This window comes from Chlorocebus sabaeus, chromosome 25 (assembly GCF_047675955.1).
Source record: "Chlorocebus sabaeus isolate Y175 chromosome 25, mChlSab1.0.hap1, whole genome shotgun sequence".
Taxonomy (NCBI): domain Eukaryota; kingdom Metazoa; phylum Chordata; class Mammalia; order Primates; family Cercopithecidae; genus Chlorocebus; species Chlorocebus sabaeus.
In genome coordinates this window covers 75,339,038-75,365,439 of record NC_132928.1, presented here as the reverse complement: position 1 = coordinate 75,365,439, position 26,402 = coordinate 75,339,038, and the positions used below count along the sequence as shown (strand labels likewise).

Below are 26,402 nucleotides of genomic sequence, written 5' to 3'. Positions count from 1 at the left end.
ATGCAGATTTGTACTTAGCTATCAAGTGATTTTTAAGTAAATATAGTGACTTCCAGTAATGACTCTGTCCTACTGCTCATGTTCAAGTTTCCTGTTTTAAGTGTACTTTTAGAAGGTTAAATCCACAGTCTGTCAGATCTGAGATGTGCGACAGGCTTGCAAAGAACTTGTCTCCAAATCTTACATCACTCTGTCCTAGTAGCCATTTCTGCCAAGAGATGCATGGTCTGGGATGAGATGATGTTAAAAAATCGAATGAGGCTCAAGACGAAAGCAGACTGTACAAAATTACTGCTTATTTCTCAGGTTTGACAGCTGGTGAACTGAGGCTAAGAAAAGATAAAGGTAGGTGAACGGAAATAGACAAAAGAGAAAATCTCCACCACTTTCTCGGTGTTTCCTTTGTTCGCTTGCTTGCTGTAGTTTTCAGCATGACCAGCTGACATGGAAGCACAACACTGAGCTATTTGGTACACTTGGTGCATTAGGCTGTGTTTAGAAGTTCTACTTACGCAACTCTTAGTGTCTCTAGTCTCCAAAGGGAACGTGCATGAACAGACACAGCGCCACCTTCATAATGAACAGTTCTGTTTCAACAAACAAACAAAAGCCCAAATGTGAGTTAAACACGTTTCATTCTTTGGATTCTAATTTTTTGAAGCTAATTAGAAGAGAAAAGGCCTGTGAATAAACAGTTAAAGTTATACTTTTTTGGCAGGAGACAGTATAGCTGGAAATAAAAATAACCAAAATAACAGTAACAGTCATCAACCTAAGTTTTCCCTGAATAAACAATGATTTAAACATATTCTCTCTTGCCATTTTCTCCCTCTAATCTCATTCATTCTTTCTCTCTCTCTCTCTCTCTCTGTTTCTCCCCATCCCTCCCTCCCAGTGAATAGATTTCACCTTACTTATCTAACTTAGGTCCATGAAAGTACTCTGTGAAAAGTTTAGGTATAGTTTAATGTATCATTATTTGGACATATGTATATAAATATTTGCACTTCCAAATTCTGTTTTAGATTATTTAAAGCATTTTAAAGAAATGTAAGAACATAAATTCTTAATATTTTAACAATATTGCAATCTGCAATTTATATCAAAATATCAATATCCAAAAAGTCAAAGATGGAACTTCTTTGGATGCATATCACATGCACCTAAATTCTAAAACCCTCATAATAATAATGTTAATATGTCATACATAATGCTAAGTAATTGCTATAATTATCCAAATTAATGACTGCACCAACGCCTTGAGATTGTTTTGGAAACCAAAGCTGATGCACATTCCCTCTTTCTTCCCTGAGTGTTAACTATCTTCCTCTCTATAGGGTCTGTCTTATGTAAACACATGAAAGTCTATCCTGCCTCACACACAGCAGTAATGCCATGTCTACTCCTGTCAGTTTCCAGTGGGCTCCAATCTTGCTTCCAGACCCATTTCTCCACTGAAACAGATTTTGCTAAACTCATCAATGACCTTCATGTTACCAAATCCATGACTTTCTTTTTAACACTATGGAAACTCCTATTGTCTTGAAAGTTTTTCTAACACCATTCTCGCCTGCCTTTCCTCCTACCTGTTTAGATATTCCTTCCCATTCTGTCTTTATTGTGGAACATTTCAAACACACACAAAGATAAAGATAATATTAAAATAAATCCCCATACACCTAGCACATGACATCAACAATGATGGGACATCAACATAGGGATAACCGCGTTTTACCTATAACCTCTACTTACCCCTCCACATGCATCTCTAAAAATAATTATTTGATATGATGAAATATCTAGTCTGTGTTTGAACGTCCCAAATTGCCTCACAGATGTTTTTAATTTTCCCTTGTTGCTTTTTCAAATCAAGTTACAAAAAAGACACATTTATCAGTTAGGGGTCTTCAGTTTCTTTTATTCTAGAATAGTCCCCATTCCTCTCGTCTTCCCTTCTTGCCATTTATTAGATGATAATCAGTCTGCACCATATGTCCTGGAGGACTTTCTACATTCTAGATTTGACCAACAGCCTTCCTATGGTGTTATTTTTTTGTTTTGTTGTTGTTGTTAACACATCCCTCTAAATTGGTAGTGAGATCTAGAAATCTAGAAGCTTGTCCAAGTTTGAATTTTGGCAAGAACATTTCACAAATTGCTGTTTGTACTTCCCATTATAACACAACAGGGGTACATAATTGTCTATTTCTTTAGATAAAATTTGATCAGTTGGTTCAGGATCACCCTAATCCATCCATTAGGACCTAAGAGTTTTAGGTAGTAGGTTGGTACAAAAGTTATTGCAGTTTTTGCCATCAATAACCAGTATCCATAACAGTGATTTTCAACTATTGCTGCATAAAGTACTCACACGGATAGTTTTTAGAAATCCTCATGTGCACCCTCCCCAATGACATTAAACAGATCTGGAGTCAGGACTTTAAAAACTCTGTCGCTGGTTGTAATGGGAAGCCAAGCCTCGGAAAGCACGGTCTAAGTAAGTTACTCCACAGCAGCACTATTGATGCTTGGGGCTGCGTGATTCTCTATTGGGCTGTCCTGTGTGTTGCAGGATCTTTACAGCACTGCCTTCTACCAGCTAAATGCCACCAGTAGCCTCCCACCAGCTGTGACAACCAAAAGAGGTCTCCAACATTGCCAGATGTCCCTTTGGGGCCAAAACCACCCTCAGTGTAGAGCCACTGACTTAGGTAAGTGACATCCTCTAGGCGCAACCATGTTGCTATGAATGATAGAATGTCATTTAAAAATTACAAGTAGATTGGAGGTATAAGTTCTAGTATTTGATAGCACTATAGCATGACTGTGGTTAACAATTTATCACATATTTTCAAATAGCTAGAAGATTTTGAATGTTCCCAACAAAAAGAAATTATAAATGTTTGAGTTGATATATATGCCAATGGCTGATTTGATCATTCTATACTGTATGTATGTATTGAAATATCATGTTGTACCCCATAAATATGTACAATTATGTGTCAATTAAAATAATTTTTTAAAAAGAGGTTGCTGGCCCCATCCCCAGAGTTTCTGAGTGGCCACATCTTAGGGTGAGGTCCAATAATCTGCATTTCCAACAAATTCCCAAGTGATATTGATGGTCCATATTTTGAAAACCACTTGACTAGATCCATTATTTCATTTTGGCAATGGTACTTAACCTTGGTTGTATGTTAGAATCACCTGGAAAGCTTTAAAAAGTCCAATGCACACTCAGACTAATTAAATAAGACTGAATGACAAAACACAGACATTGTGCACGTCTGTGTGTATATATACACATATATAAATAGATGCACTCACACACAGACACAGCTTTTTAAATACATTTGACCTTTAATAAGGGTTTTTTACTTGACCACAAAGAAAATGTTATCAGATTTTTAAAAGACTTTTACTCATCATATTTTCTGAACATAAACAACAAAATTAGAAACAAATACTGAAAAGACAAGAAATTGACAACTTGGAAAATGAAGAAACTTCTAAATAATTCATGGGACAAAGAGGGAATCAAAATTATACTCTATCTAGAATATAATGAACAGAAAAGTACTTTTTTTTTTTTTTTAATTTATTATTATTAAACTTCAAGTTGTAGGGTACATGTGCACAACGTGCAGGTTTGCTACATATGTATACTTGTGCCATGTTGGTGTGCTGCACCCATCAACTCGTCATTTACATCAGGTATAACTCCCAATGCAATCCCTCCCCCCTCCCCCCTCCCCATGATAGGCCCCGGTGTGTGATGTTCCCCTTCCCGAGTCCAAGTGATCTCATTGTTCAGTTCCCACCTACGAGTGAGAACATGCGGTGTTTGGTTTTCTGTTCTTGTGATAGTTTGCTAAGAATGATGGTTTCCAGCTGCATCCATGTCCCTACAAAGGACACAAACTCATCCTTTTTTATGGCTGCATAGTATTCCATGGTGTATATGTGCCACATTTTCTTAATCCAATCTTACAAATCTATGATTCACAGGTAAACTTTGAACACTTTTAATCTGCAATCCTTTAATTATTAAATAAAAAACATAAATAAAGAACTGCCTGAAGACATGAAATAGAGAACAAAATAAACCAACAGAAAATAGAGGAAGAAACTCAATGATGTACTGTTAAATAAGATGCAGGAGTGCTATCGTGAATAGTGCTGCAATGAATATACATGTGCATGTGTCTTTATAGCAGCATGATTTATAATCCTTTGGGTATATACCTAGTAATGGGATGGCTGGGTCATATGGCACTTCTAGTTCCAGATCCTTGAGGAATCGCCATACTGTTTTCCATAATGGTTGAACTAGAGCGGCACTATTTACAATAGCAAAGACTTGGAATCAACCCAAATGTCCATCAGTGACAGACTGGATTAAGAAAATGTGGCACATATACACCATGGAATACTATGCAGCCATATAAAAGGATGGGTTTGTGTCCTTTGTAGGGACATGGATGCAGCTGGAAACCATCATTCTCAGCAAAATGTCGCAAGAACAGAAAACCAAACACGGCATGTTCTCACTCATAGGTGGGAACTGAACAATGAGATCACTTGGACTCGGGAAGGGGAACATCACACATCGGGGCCTATTATGGGGAGGCGGGAGGGGGCAGGGATTGCACTGGGAGTTATACCTGATGTAAAGGACGAGTTGATGGGTTGCTGACGAGTTGATGGGTGCAGCACACCAACATAGCACAAGTATACATATGTAACAAACCTGCACGTTATGCACATGTACTCTAGAACTTAAAGTATAATAATAATAAAAAAGAAAGAAAAAGAAAAAGAAAAGATGCAGGAAGTGTAAACTATGTACATTTTCTGTGCAAGTTATCACTAAAAATCTATCATATATGTATATATGCGAACATATAACTGTATGAGCATGGAGAAAGTTGTCAAATAATGAACATCAAACTATTAGTATTAATTACATTAGAGGAACAATTACATAAGGTATAGAGAAATTAAGCTCAAAAAATTTTAAAAAGGTCTCTAAGATACAAATAGCTTGAATAATATATCTTTGTAAAATTATATGGATTTCTACAATAAAGTGAAGAATTACCACACAAATATTTTACTTTGATAACTTTACCTTTTGAATTTAACAATGATCTTTTATAAAAATCTAATGGTATTTTTATTAAAATTTTAAAAGACAGCAAGTGCAGAATGTCAATGGTTGTCTAATCAAGTCTTCATGGGCTGTTTCAGACTGAAAATTGGCACTACAATATCAAGATCTTAAATACATAGGCATTTCAGTCCCATCATAAAGGACATTAAGGACATTCAAACTCATTTAGAAATCAGCCCACCTAGAGGAATACACCTGCTCTATGAAGGGATTGTCCCTTTTCCCTGCAATGCATTTCAAGTATCAAGTCAGAGTCTAGAAGGGCAATTGTCCTAAAGACAACAAGTTTACCGAATGGTATTACCAACTTTGAACTCATACAAATAAACGATTATACTCAGAGCAAATGCCCTTTCAGCTGGAAGACTGAAAAGGGAGAAAGATTCTCTAAGAAATTACACAGACTGATAGCAACAGCACCTTTTGAGCTAATCATCACAAGGGATTTTAATGCAAATGGCAGGAAGGATGCCAGAATTCAGGAAGGTCGATGGATATGAAAATACAAAAGAGCTCATGCAGCTCTTTGTTAACTGGAGACTATTTTTACAATGTACTAAAACAGTGTTACAGCTACTGGGAAAATAAGTATGTGCTAAAAGAACTGGACATTGTTATTATTTTGAACAGAATTTTGTTTAAAAATTTTAATCTCATAAACCAGACAAAGTCAAAGTCACTGTAATTTCACTGAATAGGAATGTTAAAAATATGCACATATAATAACCAGCAGTATGAGCTTGTTCAACAGCATTTTGAAAGATTTCAGACTTCAGGCTGTAAGTTATGCCTACATAACACATTATCCCACAATATAATACATTTCATTAAGGAACTCATATTTCAGGCTGATCGCATAAAACTGCCTGAAGAGGCCCTTTAAGGTTATTCTAAGTACAAATTCTTCCCATGATACCATCAATTCCGCTGTTCATAACTATTATAATATTGTCCACTGATATAAAATTAGTTATTTTCATATTTTGGGCTGTAAAACACAATTTGAGTCTTATCTCAGTTGTCGAACCACTTGTTTCTCGGTAAAAAGCAGGCACTTTGACAGCTAGGATAGTTCATCTTCAGAATCTGAGGCCCAGAAAGGACTAGCATTAGCATATTAATAAAAGCACAAATCCTTATGAATTCTTCATAGCTTGACAGTTGGGCATATATTTACAATAAAATTTTATAGGGCACACAATTCTAATTAGTGAACTTTAGTACAGAATCATCAAATGCATTATTAATGAAAGACTGCACACTGTAAGAGACACCTCCAACCTGCAAGGAAACCGCTTCCTTTCATTGTGAGTGCCGCCACAGGGCTCTGTGAACCAATGACATCACAGTTACTCTCTCGCTTGTTCTGCAGGGCAACTAACAGTTGATGACTCACTTTCACATTTGATTGTTACTAACTTCCTCAAGATGTCACTTCTTCGTGTGAACTTGTGCAAGCTGTTGACCTCCTCTCTGCCTCGTTTTCTTCATACGTAAAATGGGAATAATTTTCACTGGATTACTGTGAAGAATGAATGAGTGATATAACACACATAGACCACTTAGCAGAGTCTTTGCACAACAAATGTCAGCTCTGAGGGTGCAGATAGTGATGGTGATGATCACGACCATGATTATGGTCATAATTTATATTCAATCCTTTCATATAGGGAGTTAAGACTCAATAATATTTTGTCTGAATTGGACTGTTGCTAAATCAATCATATTATATACTTATTGATATTCAAAGTCTCTAAATTATAAAATTGCTTGGGACAACATAACTAGGAAATGAAGCCTACCTATTAATAGCTTCATCATAAATCAGTCACTTCAGTGCTAACCTCCCCCTGCAATTCAATGGCAAGATCTCAGCATTCCTTTTCGAAAAAAATAATATAATAAACACATTATTTTATACTGTTTCTACGGGTCAGGAATACAGTGTATTTTAACTAGGTGCTCATTGCTTGGTGTCTGCCTTGGAGTCTCTTGTGAGGTTGTTAAGATGTTAGCTAGGGCTGCAGTCGCTGGAGGTTTGAACTAGAGCTGGAGGCCCTATTTTCAAGATGGTTCAATCACATGGCTGCCATAGAGGTTTCAGTTCCTCACTATGTGATTCTCTCCACAGGTCTGCATGAGCATTTTCACAAAATGGCATGTCCTTACTCCGCTTACCTCCCCTGTCTACCTGTCCCATTATGCCCAGCATATTCTTCAGCAGTGGTTTTTGACATTTATGGAGTCACATGGTCACTGAGATCTAATGAAAACTAAAGATCTTCCCTCCAGGATAGCAAACTGATACATTTACACATCAGCATTCCTTTTCAGGCATATCTGCATACTTTTTTTCTTTCTTTCCTTTTTTTATTTTTTAGACAGAATCTCAATCTGTCGCCCAGGCTGGAACACAATGGTGCAATCTCGTTCACTGCAACCTTTGCCTCCTGGGCTCAAGCGATTCTCCCATCTCAGCCTCCAGAGTAGCTGGGACCACAAGCACATGCCATCACATCTGCCTGATTTTTTGTATCATTTTATGTAAAGACAGGGTTTCACCATGTTGCCCAGGCTGGTCTCGAACTTCTGGACTCAAGTGATCTGCCCAGCTCAATCTCCCAAAGTGCTGGGATTATAAGCATGAGCCATGATGAGCCTCAGTTTGCTTTTAGTAGTCCTCTATATTAAAATGATTCTGAATATATTTGCAGTCTTAAAATTCACATACTAGTCAATATGCCTTTCTTGGGCATCTCCAGCAATATACTTTGTTTGTTTTTTTTTTATTAACAAACAAAAATTGCATATATTTATAATGTATAACATGATGTTTTGAAATATGTATACATTGTGGAATACCTACATACTCATACATACCTAAATACACCTCTCATACTTACTATTTTTCTGTGGCAAGAACACTTAAAATCTACTCCCTTAACAATTTCCATGTATGGAATACATGGTTATTAACTACAGTCATCATGTAATATACTAAATCTCTCACATTTACTCCTCTTGTCTAACTGAAATTTTGTACCTTTTGACCAACATCTTTCCAACCTCTAGCTACCACCATTCTCTCTCCTTCCGTGAATTTGAATTCCACACATAAGTAAAATCATGCAGTATTTGTCTTTCTGTATCTGGCTTATTTCACTTAGCATAATGTCTTCCAGGTTCATCCATGTTGTTGCAAATGACAGGACTGCCTTCTTTTTTAAGGTTGTATAATATTCTATTGTGTATGCATTGCAAACACTTGTAAAATGACACTATAAAAAATTCAAGCTCTGAAAAGAATGCATACATTATGTAGATTAAAAGAATACTTCTTTTCCTACCTTCTCTCTTATTTAAATCCTCTTCTGAAGTCACCTGTTTTGTCACCCTTCCTGTAGCTCCAGCATAGGGATCCACTGTCTCTAGAACTGTTGGACTTGACACCCACCACTATGACTTTCATTGCCACCACGAAAGGGTGGTCTAAAACACAAGCGGACCTACTTTTTCTGTAAAAGGCCAGTTAGTAAATATTTTAGGTTTTATGAGCCATATGGTCTCTGTCCCATTATTTGTTATTATCATATAAAAGCAAACATAGACAACATGTTTTTAAAAATAGGATGGCTGCGTAACAATAAAACTTTATTTACAAAAAAAGGCAGTGGGTTGGATTTGACCTACTACCTTGATTGGTTGACCCTAGATCTAGAATATTCTACCCATATTATTGGTCATTTTAATCTCAGAGAAAGCTAGCTGAATAAAATCCAGGGTCTAGGGTCTTTCATAATTTGAGAGAAATGTCTCACCTTATCTATCTTGAATAACATTTCTAAATCTAGAATTCATATCTACACTGTGACAGATCTTTTTTCCCCTTACGAGAAATATAGACAAATTTACAGTGCTTCAGAGCACTTGGCTTATCCAAAAAAGCCACATGAAAGAACAATTGGGGCATTTTTCAATCTACTTTTGTTTCTTCAACATAAAAAAGCCCTGACAAGGTTAGTGCAGTAATGCTGAATAGCTTACATAGTCTATTATTACTACAGCATCACAGACACTTTGAGATGGGCTCTAAGTGAACTTTATTTTTCTCTTTTTTACATTTACCATGACTTTTGAGCAATGGGGAAATGATACAGAACTATTCAGAACCCTATTTTCTGAATACATAACATTCTGGTTTCATTTTTTGTCAAGAAAAAGTGTATAACAAATACTGAACACCAGAAGAGGTAAATAATAATAATAAAAGACAATTCAATTAGTCACATCAAATTTTGATCATGAATCCATTACATATGTTAAAAATAGAGAAGAACAGTTTACTAGGCTCTGAAGATTTCCTTGCCAATTCATATTATAATTACATGTTACTGTAGAATATAATAGGGACAAAGAAGAAGCCATATCAATGTATTTTAGTTACTGCAATGCAGGGCAGTAATAAAATACTACTTCATTTATCCAAACTCCACTTTCAATGAATATATCACAGAATATCCCACAGAATTTCTGTGACACACCACAGAATTCAATTATCCCTTCAAAAACCAGTAGTTATTTCATAATCTAAACAAAATATATTATAAATGTCATAACAGGTATTTCCAGAAATCACTATTTTTTATTTCAAAAGGAATGTACTGTTTGAATACATATATGATAGCAAAAAATAAATATTTTCTCCTTTTGTATATATAAGGTAATTAAGATATCACTGAACCATAGCATAATCCATCATATCAACCTGCTAAAGAAAAAAGTCATTGATTATATCAATAGATGAAGAAAAAGTATTTGACAAAATCCAGTGTCTATTAATAATACAAATTCTCAGGCAATGAGGAATAGAAGGGAACTTCCTCAAGTTGGTAAAGAACATCTACAAAGAATATCTACAGCTAACACCAAACTCAATCATGAGAAACTTGTTGCTTCTGCATCAGGACCAAATCAAGAATGTTCTCTTCACCACTACTACTCAAGACTGTATTAGAAGTTCCAGATGATGCAATAAGATAAGAAAAGGATATTAAATATATACAGACTGAGAAGGAAGAAATAAAACTGTTTTTCTTCATAGATGACATAATTATTTATCCCAATCTCAAAGAATCAAGAATAACAACAAAAATCTCCTGAAACTAATAGACAATTATAGGAAAGTTGCAGGACACTAATATGCAAAAATCAATTTCTTCTATGCCAGCAATGAACAATAGGTATTTAAAGTAAAAAATATTATTTATACTAATACCAAAAAATTAAATGCTGAAATACAAATCTAACAAGATATGTACAAAATCTAAATAAGAACAACTACAAAACTCTGATTTAAAAAGTCAAACAAAATCTAAATAAATTGAGAGATATTCCATGTCCATGGATAGGAAGACTCAATATTTTCAAGATGTCAGTTCTTCCCAATTTGATCTATAGTTTCAAAGCAATCAAAATCAAAATCCCAGCAAGTTATTTTGTAGATATTAACAAACTGATTCTAAAGTTTATATGAGAAGTGAAAGACACAGAAGAGCCAACACAATACTGAAGAAGAATGAAGTTGGGAGACTGACACTATCTGATTTCAAGATTTACTATAAAGCTACAGTAATCAACACAGTGTGATGTTGGTGAAAGAACAGACAAATAGGTCAGTGGAACAGAATAGAGAGCCTAGAAATAGACCCACGCAAATACAGTACATTGATCTCTAACAAAGAATCAGTAATTCAATGGAAATTCTCCCCAAATAGTACTGAAAAGACTGGATACCCTCATAGACAGACAGACAGATAGATAGATAGATAGATAGATAGATAGATAGATAGATAGATAGATAGATAGATAAGATAGATAGATAGATAGATAGATAGATAGATAATCTAGACACAGACCACACCCTTCATAAATTAACTCAAAATGGATCACAGACCTAATACAATGGAGAAAATATAGTCCTTTCAACAAACAGTGCTAGAACAACTTTATACACATGTGTAGAAAAACTAATCTAGAACACACCTGACACCTCCCACTAAATTTAGCTCAAAATGAACCATAGGCCTAAATGTAACACAGAGAACTATAAAACTGCTAGAAAATACCATAAGAAAAAATCTAGATGTTCTTGCATTTGACAATGACGTTTTAGATGTCAAAAGTACATTCCATGAAATAAAAAATTGGTAACTTGGGCTTCATTAAAATTAAAAACCTCTGATCTGCAAGAAAACACTATTAAGAGAATAAAAAGACAAGCCAGAGACTAAAAGACAATATTTGCAAACACATATCTGGGAAAGGACTGGCATCCGAAATATGCAAAGAACTCTTAAAATTCAACAATTTAAAATTCACCAAAAGATCTAAGACATCTCATCAAAGATATACAGATGACAAATAAGCATTTAAAAAGATGCTCAATGTCATATGTCATCATTTGCAACCTGAGGTATCACTATTCATCAGTTACCATGGCCCAAACCTGGAATACTGCAACATTAAATGCTGGTGAGGATTCCCATTCATTGCTGGTGAGACTACAAAATGATACAGTGACTTTGGAAGACAGTTTTGCAGTTTCTTAAAAAGCTAAACATACTCTTACCATAGGATTCACCAATTGTGCTCCTTGATATTTACCCAGATAAATTAGGTCTATACAAAACTTGTAAATATTAATGGTAGCTTTTAATTACCACAACTTGGAAGCAACCAAGATGTCTTCCAAAATATGAATAAACTGTAACACACCCACTGGAATGTTTTTCAGTGATGTAAAGAAATCAGCTATCAAGTCATGAAAAGATATAGAGGAGTCCATATATGCATATTGCTAAGTGAAAGAAGCCAGTTTGAAAGGGCTATAACTATATGATTCCAACTATCTAACATTCTGAGAAAAGCAAAACTATGGAGACAGTAAAAAAAAATTATTTTTTCAGGAGTTCAGGGGAGGGAAGAAGGAATAAGTGGGGAATAGGGAATTTTTAGAGCAGTGAAATGATTGTGTGTGATACTGCAATTGTGAATATATGTTATTAGTCAAAGCCTATCGAATGTACACCACTGAGTAAGCATAATTTAGAGAATTAAGAATAATGTGTCAATATTGCTTTATCATTTATAACAAGAGTACCACACTAATACAAGATGTTAATAACAGGAAAACTGGTGAGGGAGAATTCTCTGTGCTTTCTGCTCAATTTTCCTGTAAATCTAAAAGTATATAATAAAGTTTATTAATTTTTTAAAAAATCATTAGGCAATCCAGCTCAACAAATATTAATATAGTAATGAAAATATATTAGGAATATATTAGTAGGGAAAAAAGGAGGTAGTTTTTGGGGCATTTTTTTCTCCAGAATAAACAAAATAACACCAGGCTATCTCAAATAAACTTTGATTATTCTCTTTAAAAGAGAAGGATGGAGAGCTACAAATGTGTTTATGTAAATGTTGCAAAAGTAAATAATATGAAGAACTATTATCTTTCTGTTCTTTCATATAAACAACAGTATATAGAAATATAATTGTATTTAGCCAAAAACAAACACTAATTGCTTACCATTCACATTCTAGACACACAGGTACATATTTTACGAAAAATAAATATAAAAAACCAAAGTTCCTGTATCCACGAATATGCAGTTTAACATGGTAAGAAAGACACGAACAACAAAAACTAGCCTATGTGGTATTATGGGGAAACTACATATAAAGAGATGGGGGAAGGGAGGGGAAGGGCGGGGAGGGGAGGAAGGGAAGGGAAGAGGAGGGAAGGGAGGGAAGGGAAGAGGAGGGAAGGGAGGGAAGGGAAGAGGAGGGAAGGGGGTGAAAGGACATAAATTGCCAATAAGAGCTCTGGAAAGTTTTTATGAGGGAGATATTTGGGTTCACCCTTGGAGCTGAGTAAGAATTCAGCACGCAAAGAAAAGAATGAGGATATGAGGAGCATGGCAGTGCAGTAGAAAGGTTGCAGAATCTTGAAGTAGAATGCTGCCATGTTCAAAGTGCAAGAATACCTCAGTGGTTGACGGTGGGATGAAGAGATAAAGTTAAGAAAGTTTTCTCATCTACTTTTCTGAATGGGGGTCACAAATCCACAAGGATAAAAAGGATAAGGAGTTAAAGGACGTTGGATATTAATCTGAAAGCAACAGCACGACAGAACCCTCAAATCACAGTAAACAGGAAGGTGCACCCTTAAAATTGATATCAGCAAGAGAAACAAGTCTAAGAGAGGAAAAAATAGCAATAAAATCAATAGGACTTAAAGTCCTTCTTTCTCTTATTTCAAAAACAGAAAAGTCAAGGCAAAGTTTTGAGCACAGTAGACTGGTATACATAACCAAGTTACGGACTGTAAGAAGGAAAACATCTCTGACGGAATTAAATTAAGGTTGATATATTTGAATTGCTGTCTCAAGTGAAATTCATGCAGACATATGCAGTAAGAACTTGCACATTTAGGAGAGAAGTTCAGGAGAATGAGTCTGTGGATTAGACTTGACAGTAATGCACAAAGTTCATAGCTGAGGCTATAAGAAAGAAAAGAATGAAAACATTTTGTTCCAAGGGCATTCCATTTATGAATATATTTGAGGGGAGAACTGCATTTGACATAGCTCATCACCCCACTGCCCTTGACAATCTTGTGCTTTGACTCCACTCTCCAGGTTTTCCTCCTACCTCACTGGCGGTTGCATCCTTTTCTAGATGCTCCTCATCTCTCCAATTTATGGTCAGCTGGGTAATTTGTGTATTTTTTAGTAGAGACAGGGTTTTGCCATGTTGTCCAGGCTGGTCTCAAACTCCTGAGCTCAAGTGATCCACCTGTCTCATCCTCTCAAAATGATGGGATTAAAGGTGTGAGCCACTGTGTCCAGCCTCATTTTTTCTTTTATAGACATGCTTTTGGTGTCAAGTTTAAGAACTCTATGATCCCAAAGATTTTTTTCTATCTGCGTTTTTTTCCCCTAAAACTTTTATGTTTGTTTTCCTAAAAGTCTGTGTTTCATATTTAAGTCTGTGATCTATTTGGAATTAGATGTGATATAAAATGTGAAGTTTAGGCCCAGGTTCTCTTTTGTGTATGTATGAAAGTCCAGTTGATCCATGTGAATGTCTTTTAAGTCTGGGGAAAACGTCTCCTTTTTCTGTCTGAAGCAATCCCTCTTTCCTTTCTGTCTAAGACATTAAGCATAACAATTGCCTTAGATTTAATCTCTGGGGACTGAAAGTCAGCAAGAGAGATGCCTTATAGAAAACTTGAGATTTCTGCCAAGTCTCAAACCTCCCCTTAGGCAAAGAAACACAGGGACTGCTGGCTGCTTAAATGGGAAGAAAGAATAGAGAAAATAGTGGGAGAAAACATAATTTAACATCACAAAAATTGTGCATGTTGGCAAGTATGTAAATTTTCTATGGAAGAATCTGTAGCATATATTAGATTCTCAAAGATACCTACAACCCGAAAAATGCTTTTGTTTTAAATCACTGTCGTCAAGATTCAGATTCCTATTCTATTGGTCCAGAGACTCTTCCCATATGTAGAGTTACTCACTTGAAATCAAGGTATTTTCAATATAGATGACTTAGCCAAGCATACATCATTCATAGTCCTCAAAATAGTTTTCTACTCACTCAGGTTATTATGCTGATTTATTAAAAGGGCTTTCTTTCCCCTCCCCTAATTGCTGGCAGATAACAATCCTTCGGGAATTGTCAAGATAATATAAATGGGGGACCTCACAACCAAGGGTGATTCTCTATATAGCCATCCTTAACCAAACTTACATTAAAGTGTATGAGTTATTTTTTCTCCATTTCTTTCTTTCACAAATACAAAATAATAGCATTTTTATGCCGATTCCCACATATACCTCACTACGCAAAAGGTATGCAAGAAATGAATGGCACAGCCCTGACTGAAAACTGAATGGAAGAGATGAATATGCAGACCAACAGGGTGATCAATGGCCCTATGGGATGGGGGAAGTGAAAGTGTGGGGAAGTTAAAGACAGTCCTACTAGCAGACGTGTCCTCAATCAAGTTAAGTTTGGTTGTGTTCATTTATGACTAGACCCTCGTATTTAAAAAGTATGTAGGAATCATCTGAAAAATACTTACAGTCACTCACAATTACCTGCAATTCCCATTTAGAGTTGATACTGAACAGCAGGTTCAAACTAATTATTGAAAAGAAAAGCTTTTTTGTTAACTTTTCATAGACTGACAAAAATATCCTTCAAAATCAAAGGTCAACAAAGACTTGGCTGATCTTTCTCACATGGTTGAATGGTAAAATATGTTTTCTACCATCTAAGTTTTACAAAAATTATAAATGGCTTCTCCCAGATTAACATTCACTTCATCCTGAATACAGTGTTGTTGAGATCTTAAAAGATGGTGATAAGGTTTGGATTTGTGACCCTGCCCAAATCTCACTGTGAATTATAATCCCCAATGTTGGAGGAGGGGACTGATAGGAGGTGCCTGGATCATGGGGGCAGACTTTCCCCTGCTATCCTTGTAATAATGAGTTCTCACGAGATCTGGTTGTTAAAACTGTGTAGCACTTCCCCTTCGCTCTCTTCCTCCTCCTCCAGCCATGTAAGCCATGCCTCCTTCCCATTCCCCTTCTGCCATGATCGTAAATTTGCTGAGGTCTTCCCAGCCATGCTTCTTATAGAGCCCGCAGAAGTGTGAGCCAATTAAAACTCTTGTCTTTATAAATTGCCCAGTTTCAGGTATTTCTTTACAGCAGTGTGAGAACAGACTAATACAGATGGTGAGTTCCAGAAAGATAGTGGCTGGGCCTCAGACATGTTTTCATACCCAGCATATACCAAAAATGTCTGGGCTATATCAGTCCCTCAATAAATATTAAAGGAATTCGGTTGAGGTGATTGAAAAGCAAATCCAGTCTTAAAAGGTTATTTCAGAGTGAAATTATAAGTGTCTCAGTTGACACATTTTCATAGGAGAATTTCTGCTGCTGGTACCTTTGGGAGCGTGTGGCTGAGCAGCTGAGCTGCAGGCAGGTGCTAAAGCAGCTGTCAGGAGTCTCTTCCTAGTAACAAATCAAGAAGCACTTGCCTAACCAGCATCTCAAGAAGCATTACTTATTTATTCAGGGGCTGAGTTTGCCACAATAGCTCTATTCAAGTTGCTGCACAAGGGAAAATAGGTATGTTTTGAGATGACACTTCTGTATAAAATGTAAATGAATCAGCATGAATTTGAAACAACAATAACTTATACTTTGAATCACCATTGAAAGAATTACGTAGGTAGGACTAGAGCAGAAAAACAACAAAATACATGTTGTTACCTTTACTTTGCATCCTTTGTAGACACAATACAACCATAAAGCCATCTGGAAATTTAAAAAAGAAGATGCTTCTCTTTCTCTTTTTCCTTCTGAAAGATATTGCTTACATATAGATTAAGTTAATAAACCCAATGTAGACAAGTCATGTTCTTCAATTTTAATTGAGAAAATCATTGAGAGATTTCTTTTTGTATAATGTTGATTTTAACCTATTGTCTGTTTTTCTATTCATATACTCTAAATGCATCAAATGTCTCATTGTTTTTCATTTTTGCTAAGATCCAGCAGCTCAAATTCCTATGAATATTTTTAATCTTCTGTGTTAAAAGCCCACGTTTTTGAAGCAGTCATTCTATCCAGCCCATGCCTTGAGAATGCGGCTCTAGACCAAGTCAGGCTTCCAGAACATGACAAACTACAGTAGCTACTGCGCTCTCTGCAATCAGCAATCAGTTTAAGTTTGGGGTAAAAAGTGAATCTCTCCCAAAGGAGAAGAGGCAAAAAGCAGAAAGTAGCTCTCCTTTATGTACTGACTTTTCCAGCAAGACTGTTTAGCTGACTCATCTAACTCTCAGTTCCAGGCCGAAAAGATATATGCAGGACCTGAAGACAGAGAAAAAGAAGAAAAGCCCTCCTAGGTTAAACTTTATCCTTGACCATTTTGGAGAACAACAGAATAGCTTTAAAAGCTTCCACCTAGGTGGTGGCCAAAAGCATACAAATATCCTCACAAAGATATTAGTCATCCATCTAGTTTTGTACACAGATATAAACTATGGAATCTCTTTCTAAGCCAGACGGAGAGACATTTAATTCATTATATCCAATCCATCTCATGCGTTATCAATTATTTACAACTAAAGCTCATTAAATCATCATAATAATATTAAAAGAGGCATGGAGGTAAAAATATTGTCATGCATACACATGGCATAGCTTTTTCCTGCTGAGTCACATTTTGGAAAGCAAAGGTAGCATTTATTTGCAGATACTGTCAGAAACTATGACTTAATTGGCCTGCATTTGAAAGTAACAAGACACAGCAAGCATATGCCAAGAGTAATGCCAGATAAGGTGGAAGAAGAACAACCTTTCTCTCCTTCTCCCCCCACCTCTCCCTCTTACCACCCCACCAAACATACCACACACATGAACATTCTCCATCCCCTTCCATGCATTATTTTTCTCCTTAGCTCTTATCATCACCTAATGCATTTTATCTCTGTATACATGGGTAAGTGTATGCATTTATAAATAAACATATTTACTGTCATATATGCCTACTAGAATGTAAACTTCTCGAGAAAATAAACTTTGTAAATTTTTGTATACTACTATAAGCCCCAGCACCCAGAAAATAATAGTCATCCTACAAATTCTTATTGAATCAATAAAACTAGTTTCAACATCGCAAACCTGGTTTTAACATAAACAATGCTTTTCAAACAATGTTTCCTTAATAGATTTCCAAACTATAGGCCCCAAATAATCTTCCCCAATGCATCCATTTTAAAATGTATTAATGTAAAAGTATGCAGAGTTTATTCATGTAGTGCATATCGAATCCATCAATAAGTCTGTGTGCATATAAAGGAAATGCCTTTGTTGATATTTTATTATATTCACATAAAATTTTGGATGGATATAATGAGATGCTATCTACAAACAGTCTAGAACAGAAAATACTCTCCACATAAAATATGTCAGGCTTGAAATAAAATTTAGCAATCAAATTTCAAGCCTCCAGAATGAAAGCCTACTTCTTTAAGTTTTTATTTTTAATTTCTGTGGGCATGTAGTAGGTCTATATATCAATGGGGTACATGAGATGCCTTGATTCAGGCATACTATGCATAATAATCACTTCAGGGTAAATGGGGGATCCATCACTTCAAGCATTGATCCTTTGTGTCACAAACAATCCAGCTAGACTCTTTTAGTTATTTTTAAATGTACAATAAATTTATTGTTGGCTGTAGTTACCCTGTTGTGCAAAAGGTTTTATTTTTTTCTTTTCTTTTCTTTTTTTTCAGACGAGTCTTGTTCTGTCGCCCAGGCTGGAGTGCAGTGGCGCGATCTCCATGCACTGCAAGATCCCGGGTTCATGCCATTTTCCTGCCTCAGCCTCCCGAGTAGCTGGGACTACAGGCGCCCATGCCTGGTTAATTTTTTTTTTTTTTTTTTTGTATTTTTAGCAGAGACGGGGTTTCACCATGTTAGCCAGGATGGTCTTAATCTCCTGACCTCGTGATCCGCCCGCCTCGGTCTCCCAAAGTGCTGGGATTAAAGACGTGAGCCACTGCGTCAGGCCCAAAAGTCCATTTTTAAAGCAATAATTAAAACATGATTGACAAGGGATGCTGACACATCCCTTCCCAACTACCAGACTGGCTTCTCTTTAACTCATTCTATCTCACTAACTGAAGCGTTTAATAAGAACTGAAAAGTTATGACGCTATAGTTAATACTCATGGGATCTCTCCCTTTCACTTGACTGCTCACAACTACTATAGGTTATATTTTCACTATTTTTTATTGTTTGGACAAGTTGACTACTAGTCATTTTAGAGCGATTTGTCTTCCTAAAAAAAATCTCAAGTAAGTTAAAACAATAGTGATGCTGTATTTCATAAACACATCAGAATTCAATCCATAAAAGCAAAATGGGCAGGAAGCATGAGAAAAAGATAAATATTTAGTTTAACTCAGATAGGCCTCATCTCCAATTTAGTTCTTCTTAATTGAATAGCTCTATATGCTCTTCATTCTAAGAGCTTTATTAACATTCTTTAGGAGAATGAATAGGTAACCACATACACATACATATCTAAACGTGAAAAGGAAGGTAAAGGTACCTCTACTGATATCCAAATTGAGCTGGATTTTCAATAGCTACAATTACAGTTATGTATATTAAATAACTGTCAATAGAACAAAGCAGAAACAGGTGGACAAATCCGTGTAGACACACAGCATTTATGACCAGACTACTCCTAAATCACTCAGAAGTAAACATCTCTTCTGGCTATCTCCTTAATAGTTTCCACTATGTCTCCTAAAAAAGTAAATTGAACTTTAGTTATTTAATGTTAACAACAGCATACAACTAATGAGTATAGCCAGATCATAATTACAGGAAAGAATTAAAAGGTAAAAAAAAATTTTTTTACATATTTCCCAGGACCTTCTCTAGCTTTCAAGTCACTATGCAAAAATCAAATTATTTTTACTTCTTTAATGAATGAAAAAAATATATTTTTAGATCATCATTATGCACATCTCCCCCAGTAAAGACTGATATCAAATAAAGGAAGGCTGCTTCCAGGCTGAGCTATCCTTTGCCTCCCCCAAGTTCCTTACAATGACCTAGGGAAATAACAGAGGGAGGCTGAAAATTTTCTAAGCAATGGTATTAACAAGATTTAGAAATAACAAAGTGCTATATAACTGAAATTCAAGGAATTATTTTTATCATTCAATTCAAATAATTGCTCAATCCCAGTATAACTAACACAGTTTTTTCTTAAGCTACATCCCTTCGGCTCTGTGCTACCTATTGCTGACTCATTTTCTCCCTCAAGTCGTCATCTGACATCCATTTTCATCTAATTTCACCCATGTAAATATATTATAAAAAGGGACACAAACAAACGTGTTCTTACCACCATCACTACCTACTAAGAGTCCTGATAGGCTGGTCTAATTACATACTGAGATTAAATTGACACTGAAATTATCAACATGAAATCAAGAAGAGTATTTGGAAAGGAGGGGCAGGCTTCAACAAATATGCAAAAGGAGAGTGGGTCCAGAACACGATTAAAATATCTTTGAACTGTCCCCTAGATTTCTCTGCAATCACAACTAGCCATCAAAAGGATCTTCTTGGATCTAGTCTAGCCTCTCTTCCTACAAAGTCTATGCTGTACCATTCTGTCATCCACATGCCCAGAGTCCCTCAAACTTTTTAATCATATCTGGCTAAATGCTGCCTCTTCAGTCTAAATAATAGGGATAATAACAGCAACAACAATAAATGTGTTGATTTCTCAATATGCATCAAGTATTTCACGTGTATTTTCTTATTTAGTCTTTTCAATAGCCCCACAAAGTAGGAGATAATATTTATGCTGCATTTTACAAAGAGGGAAAACCAATGTTTAAAGAGATTATGTCACCTGCATGAGTCACACAACTGGTAAGTGGCAGAGCAGAGGCCCAATCCCAGATCTGTCTGGTTCTAGAGTCCATTACCTTAACCACAAAGCTCTACAGTGTCTGTACATACAGCTAAAAGTGCTCTAAGAATCATTTAGTCTAAGTCTTCCATTTAACAAATCAGGGACTGAGGATCCAAAGACTCTGGCATGGTCTCTTATAAGCCCTAACTCCAAATGAATGCATCATAGCATTAAACATATCCACAGCTCAATCCTTTGGCTTCAATGACTAATTTCCCTGATTCCCCACTAAACTATCACTCTGACTCTCTTACTGACTCGTTTCTCTGTCCACATCCTAAACATTAGCATTCTGTAGGAATCCATCCTTAGCCTCCCACCTGGTTAGGTTATTCCAGGGCTTTACAGCCTTCATAAGGCAATGCCCAAACTGATAAACACATTTAATCCCAGCTCCCAGCTTCTCCCTCTCCATCTGATGAACATATGATAGACCCCATTCCTTTAAATATCCACTTTACACTTATAATTTGCATCCATCCCAAGCTTTCAGTTAAAGACTCAGAAATCCCAATTTCCTACTTGACGTCTCATAGACTATACTCATGTGTAACCAAAGTTTAACTCCATCTTTTATAGCAAACATGCACCATCTCCTGCAATCCTTCAGCCCCAGCTGTCTTCCCCTGAGGCAGAAACAAGATGGCGCTGAATTTGATACCTTCTCTCACAGTCTGTATCTAGTTCTCCCCTAAACTCATCGCTTTTATCTAAATGTCTATGATGCAAGTACACTTCTCCATTCTGATGGCATTCTCTGGGCTAAGTTCTTAGATTTTGTCACATGAATTACTGCATTTCATTTCCCTGCCTTAGATTCTCCCCACCTCTAATCTAAGCTCTCCTTGCCTAACAGAGTTACTATTTTAAAAGAGAACTAACTATTCCACTCCAATCCCCACATCCCTTCCTAACAACCTCAGAATAAAAACCTGCCCACGGGAATGGCACTGAAGATCCTTCTCTTGTCTACTTTCCACCTTTTCTTCCATTTTCCCCCTCATCGCTCTGGAATAATTGCTGTTCCCAGAATATACTTGCAATCTCTCTAGTTCTTAAGTTTATACTTGTGTTTGAAACTAATTCCTTAATCCAAGTGTCTTACAATCTCTGTTATCTTTTATACAAACCCTACTGACACCATCGACATCTTCCTAAACCTACTGAAAGCGGCATTTTTAGCTTACGGAATGTTTCCAGGGGATGTATGTCACTCCCAACTATCATCTAGGTCTACCTGGGAACAGAGGTTAAGACCCAGTACCCAGGTTTCAGAGGTACTTTTCCTGAGATTATGCAGCTGGTTAAATGGCTATTAATTTTCTAAATGGTCCCTATATATTTTTATTAAATTAAAAAAATAAATAATCATTAATAGTTACCTAAGTGTCCATGTTAATATGACAAATATCCACTAAAAGATTTAAAGATATGTAACGAACCATCCACACAATGCCTTCTCTCACTGCAATCTCTTATTTACATATTCATCTTACTACATTCATTAATTTGTGAGGTAGAGCAGTAGCAATCAAACTATCCTAAATATTTTTATGGTTTTGTAATATTTGTGCACTTTTCTCAGTAGATTCATACTATTTTAATCTTGTCCCAGTGCCAAATAAATTAACATGAGAGAGGTATTATATCACACTAAATATGAGAGAAAGTGATCAATTCTATCATCTGTATCAATAAATGAGAGGTCATAGCAAAGGGTCCTAAAATTGTACGCAATTTGAGAACTCTGACTTCAAAACTGAGTTTGAGGTTACATATTCTAAAAAGAAAATTAATCAAAACTAATGAGCATTTAGTGAAGTTCTAAGTAGTTTAATGCAATGTGGTCACTCATTACATCAAGACAAAAGAGTGCAAGTCTCAATGCAATGAGCTCGGGTACCAACCTCCGCTGCTCTTCACCATGTTCTCCTGAAGGGACAGTGAGACACTCATCCATGTGTCCATGCAGCAACCTGAGGACATCACCACCAATGAGATACCCTGTAAAAATCAAAAATCATTCAGTTTGGACTGTCAGGGTCAGATGTTGTTAGCTGGACAGATCATCTGGTCCAATATTCTACTTTCATAAAGAAACTGAAGTCTAGTGAGTCTTAAGGACCTGGTCAAGGTCACAGAGATAGACAGTGCCTACTGTTCCCTCTGAGTTCCAGGTGCCCGAGTCCCACAGTTAGGGATATTCCCACTAAAAGCAGGACCTCAAACACATAAAATCCTCTGTTAAACATACAAACACATTTCAATCAGATGTGAACCTATATAATTTGTAATAGCCAGAACATATACAGATATTTCCCTAGGAAACCCTGATTCTTTCTAAAATTCCTGTTCCGGCTATAAGGCATGACCTCAGAAAACAAGAAATCTTGACATTAGTCCAACTAGGCAACACCCTGAGGTCAAAAAATTGAAGAAAACAACCCACAGGAAGCTATCACGGAAAGCACACACAAATAAACTAAAGCTGACAGTAGCATAAAAATAATGGAAGATTAATCTTCATCCAAGCTTCACTTTTAAAACAGCAATTTAAACAAGATCCTCAAATTTCAGGTATCCACATTACAGAATATTTAGACACAGACAAAAATGCTCTAATTAAGAATCAGCTCATTATCACAATTCCAAAGATGACTGTCAACTTTGCATCAAGGACAGGCCCTCTAATTGAAGTGGAGTTTTTACCTTGGGCTGCCTCACTTCCTGAGCTGATTGGGGCCACGCTCCAGAGAGTCTGCTGGAAAGCGGCATCCACGTGTAAGCTGCCGTTACCGTAAGACAAGTGCTGTATCAAGAGGCAAAAGAAGGCATCACTTCAGGCTCTGGTAAGCTGTAACATGTAAGCGCTTCTAGCAATGCAAACTTAACATTGCTGATTTGGTTATGTTCATAGAGAACATCTGTTTCAACCTGTCATTCAAGAATCAAAAACCTAGTCAGAAGAAAAGAAGTTCCTCTCTGAATTTAGGGATTTTAAAACTTTTTACTGACTTAAGTCAATAATCAAAATATGCATAAATGAATACACTAAATAAGTTTATTTGTAACAAGATACTATTTTTGTTTTAAGGGTGGTTGATGAACAAAATGAGCACTTAAAATTATAATTGGGAGCCGGGCGCGGTGGCTCAAGCCTGTAAACCCAGCACTTTGGGAGGCCGAGATGGGCGGATCACGAGGTCAGGAGATCAAGACCATCCTGGCTAACACTGTGAAACCTCGTCTCTACTAAAAAAAAAAAAATACAAAAAACTAGCCGGGCGAGGTGGCGGGCACCTGTAGTCCCAGCTACACGGGAGGCTGAGGCAGGAGAATGGCGGGAACCCGGGAGGCGGAGCTTGCAGTGAGCCGAGATCCGGCCACTGCACTCCAGCCTGGGCGACAGAGCGAGACTCCGTCTCAAAAAAAAAAAAGAAAAAAAGAAAAAAAGAAAAAATTATAATTGGGTTTTCCACATATTACACTCTGACAGCTTTTTGATGATGAAGTAAGTGAAATCTATTGGACTAAGTTTATGGAGTCTTCATTTTATGAAGTCGTTAGCATCTTACAGGGTCTTTTACGGAGTCCTTCAGGAACTGTTATCTGCAATTTGATACAAAAGCCATTAGATGGCGATATTTCCTAACAGCTATCTAAAACCAAGCTACATTTCTTCCAAAATTCAGGTATTACCAAATTTCAGATTTTCCTTCTTAGAAAGAGAAACATATTAAAATAAAACATACTTAATATCTTTTAGAGCCATCAGATTGAATTATCGAATGTTAACTAAGAAAAACAAAATTATGAGTACAGCCATATGCCTTGCTTATTTTACTAATCATTACCTGGCTGCCTCTAGAATTTCAAACACATATACAGCAACCACCTGTTTTCGTGGAGTCTTCTCAGTAAACATCGCCAATATCCCTGCAATGTTTCTGTAACACTTTGCCAATGCTGATGATAGCCTAAGATTTCACAGACTTTAATCAGACCAGAAATCTTGACCATCTTAGTTAGATGAAGATCAGTCACAGCCTAAAGTAGTCACCTTAGGTGTACTCCAGAGGCCTTTTAAACATCCTAAGGATCTCTTTAACATAAAGATACTATTCTCAAGTCACCATCAAGAAGAGGTCGTTCACTCTGTTTCTCTTAAAAATAAAACCAAAGAAACTTTTAACATTGTGATATGTATATAGGGTTTATCAGTCGTTTTTCCAATTAGTAAGACTGAAAGTTTACCAGCGGATACATAAGATTTAGCAATAATTTGCTCTTATGCCTCTCCTCAACCTCAGCTAGCTGCCTGCTTTTGTACAATTTCTTCTTCACTTCCATCTGTCATTCTTACATGTAATCCCAGCTAAGATTCCTTTATTGACTCAACTTCTTCTCCAATATGTTAAAACTGTTTGTTTACAAATAAATCATATCCCACCTGCTTTAACAAACAAGCAGAATATATTTCCCTTCAAAGCAATTATCACGCAATGAAATTCTTGGGATTATTTTCTTTTTGCCTTTTAGAAGTTACCTGACGCAGGTTCACAGCTGTATTCCTAGCATCTGGCAATGTTATCCAATAAACATGTATGTGGAGAAGATAACCAAAATCATAAAATCAAAAGTATCATAAACTTAAAAACACATATTTTAAGCTATTCCATAAATACTATTTCAATAACTTAGTGTAAAAAAAAGGCACGTGCACATGCGCACACACATACATATCCATGTGAATGACACCGATTTTAACCACACTCTGAAAACAATTCAAATCACCCGTGCTTATATTTGTGACCAAGTGAAAGCTCATGTAATATTATGATACGTAGATTACCATCATTTGTTAATTCATCATGGGTTCACTGAATGTACTGTGTATATTAATAGTATACATTCTCCACCCCAAGGGTGCTTGTAATCTCATAGAAAAAATTCATACACAAAATGCTGTACCTCAGTATACAAACATATCACATGTGATATTTTGATACATGCACACAGTGTGCAGTGATCAAATCAGAGTAATTGAGGTATCTATCACCTCAAACATTGCATGCTACACTTTTTATATACTGAGGTAGAGCATTTTGTGCATGTATTTTGTGTATGTATATGTAAAACATATACATATTTATGGGCTACATGTGATATTTTGTACCAATTATGTACAAAATTATGTACCAATTAAATTAAAAATAAATAGGGCCGGGCATGGTGGCTCATGCCTGTAATCCCAGCACTTTGGGAGGCCGAGGTGGGCAGATCACGAGGTCAGGAGATCGAGACCATCCTGGCTAACATGGCGAAACCCGTCTCTACTAAAAATACAGAAAATTAGCTGGGCATGGTGGCGGACACCTGCAGTCCCGGCTACTCGGGAGGCTGAGGCAGGAGAATGGCGTAAACCCGGGAGGCAGAACTAGGAATGAGCCAAGATCATGCCAGTGCACTAGTGGAGTTTCTCATGGGTTGGGGGCTTTGAGGGAGTCAGTAGGATCACTTGGCCAGTATCTCACATTTATATCTTTGGAGATGCTGTCCCCAAACAAGTGTCTAAATACATTGGATTTGAGTATGTGGATTAATAATGTGAATGTGCTATGCGCAAATATG

The 26,402-nt window shown here is 36.4% G+C and overlaps 1 protein-coding gene across 6 annotated transcripts in view; it reads right to left on the bottom strand.

Moving 5' to 3' along the window:
- The window catches only part of RYR2 (ryanodine receptor 2), a 783,951-nt gene that overhangs the window by 415,952 nt on the left and 341,597 nt on the right, over positions 1–26,402 (bottom strand). For all 6 annotated transcript variants that reach the window (XM_073011864.1, XM_073011860.1, XM_073011862.1 and 3 more), the window contains 3 exons: positions 23,481–23,580; positions 22,679–22,775; positions 513–587 (listed from right to left, as the gene is read on the bottom strand). In XM_073011864.1, the coding sequence (XP_072867965.1) occupies positions 513–587; positions 22,679–22,775; positions 23,481–23,580 (272 nt within the window). The remainder of the gene's footprint in view (positions 1–512; positions 588–22,678; positions 22,776–23,480; positions 23,581–26,402) is intronic.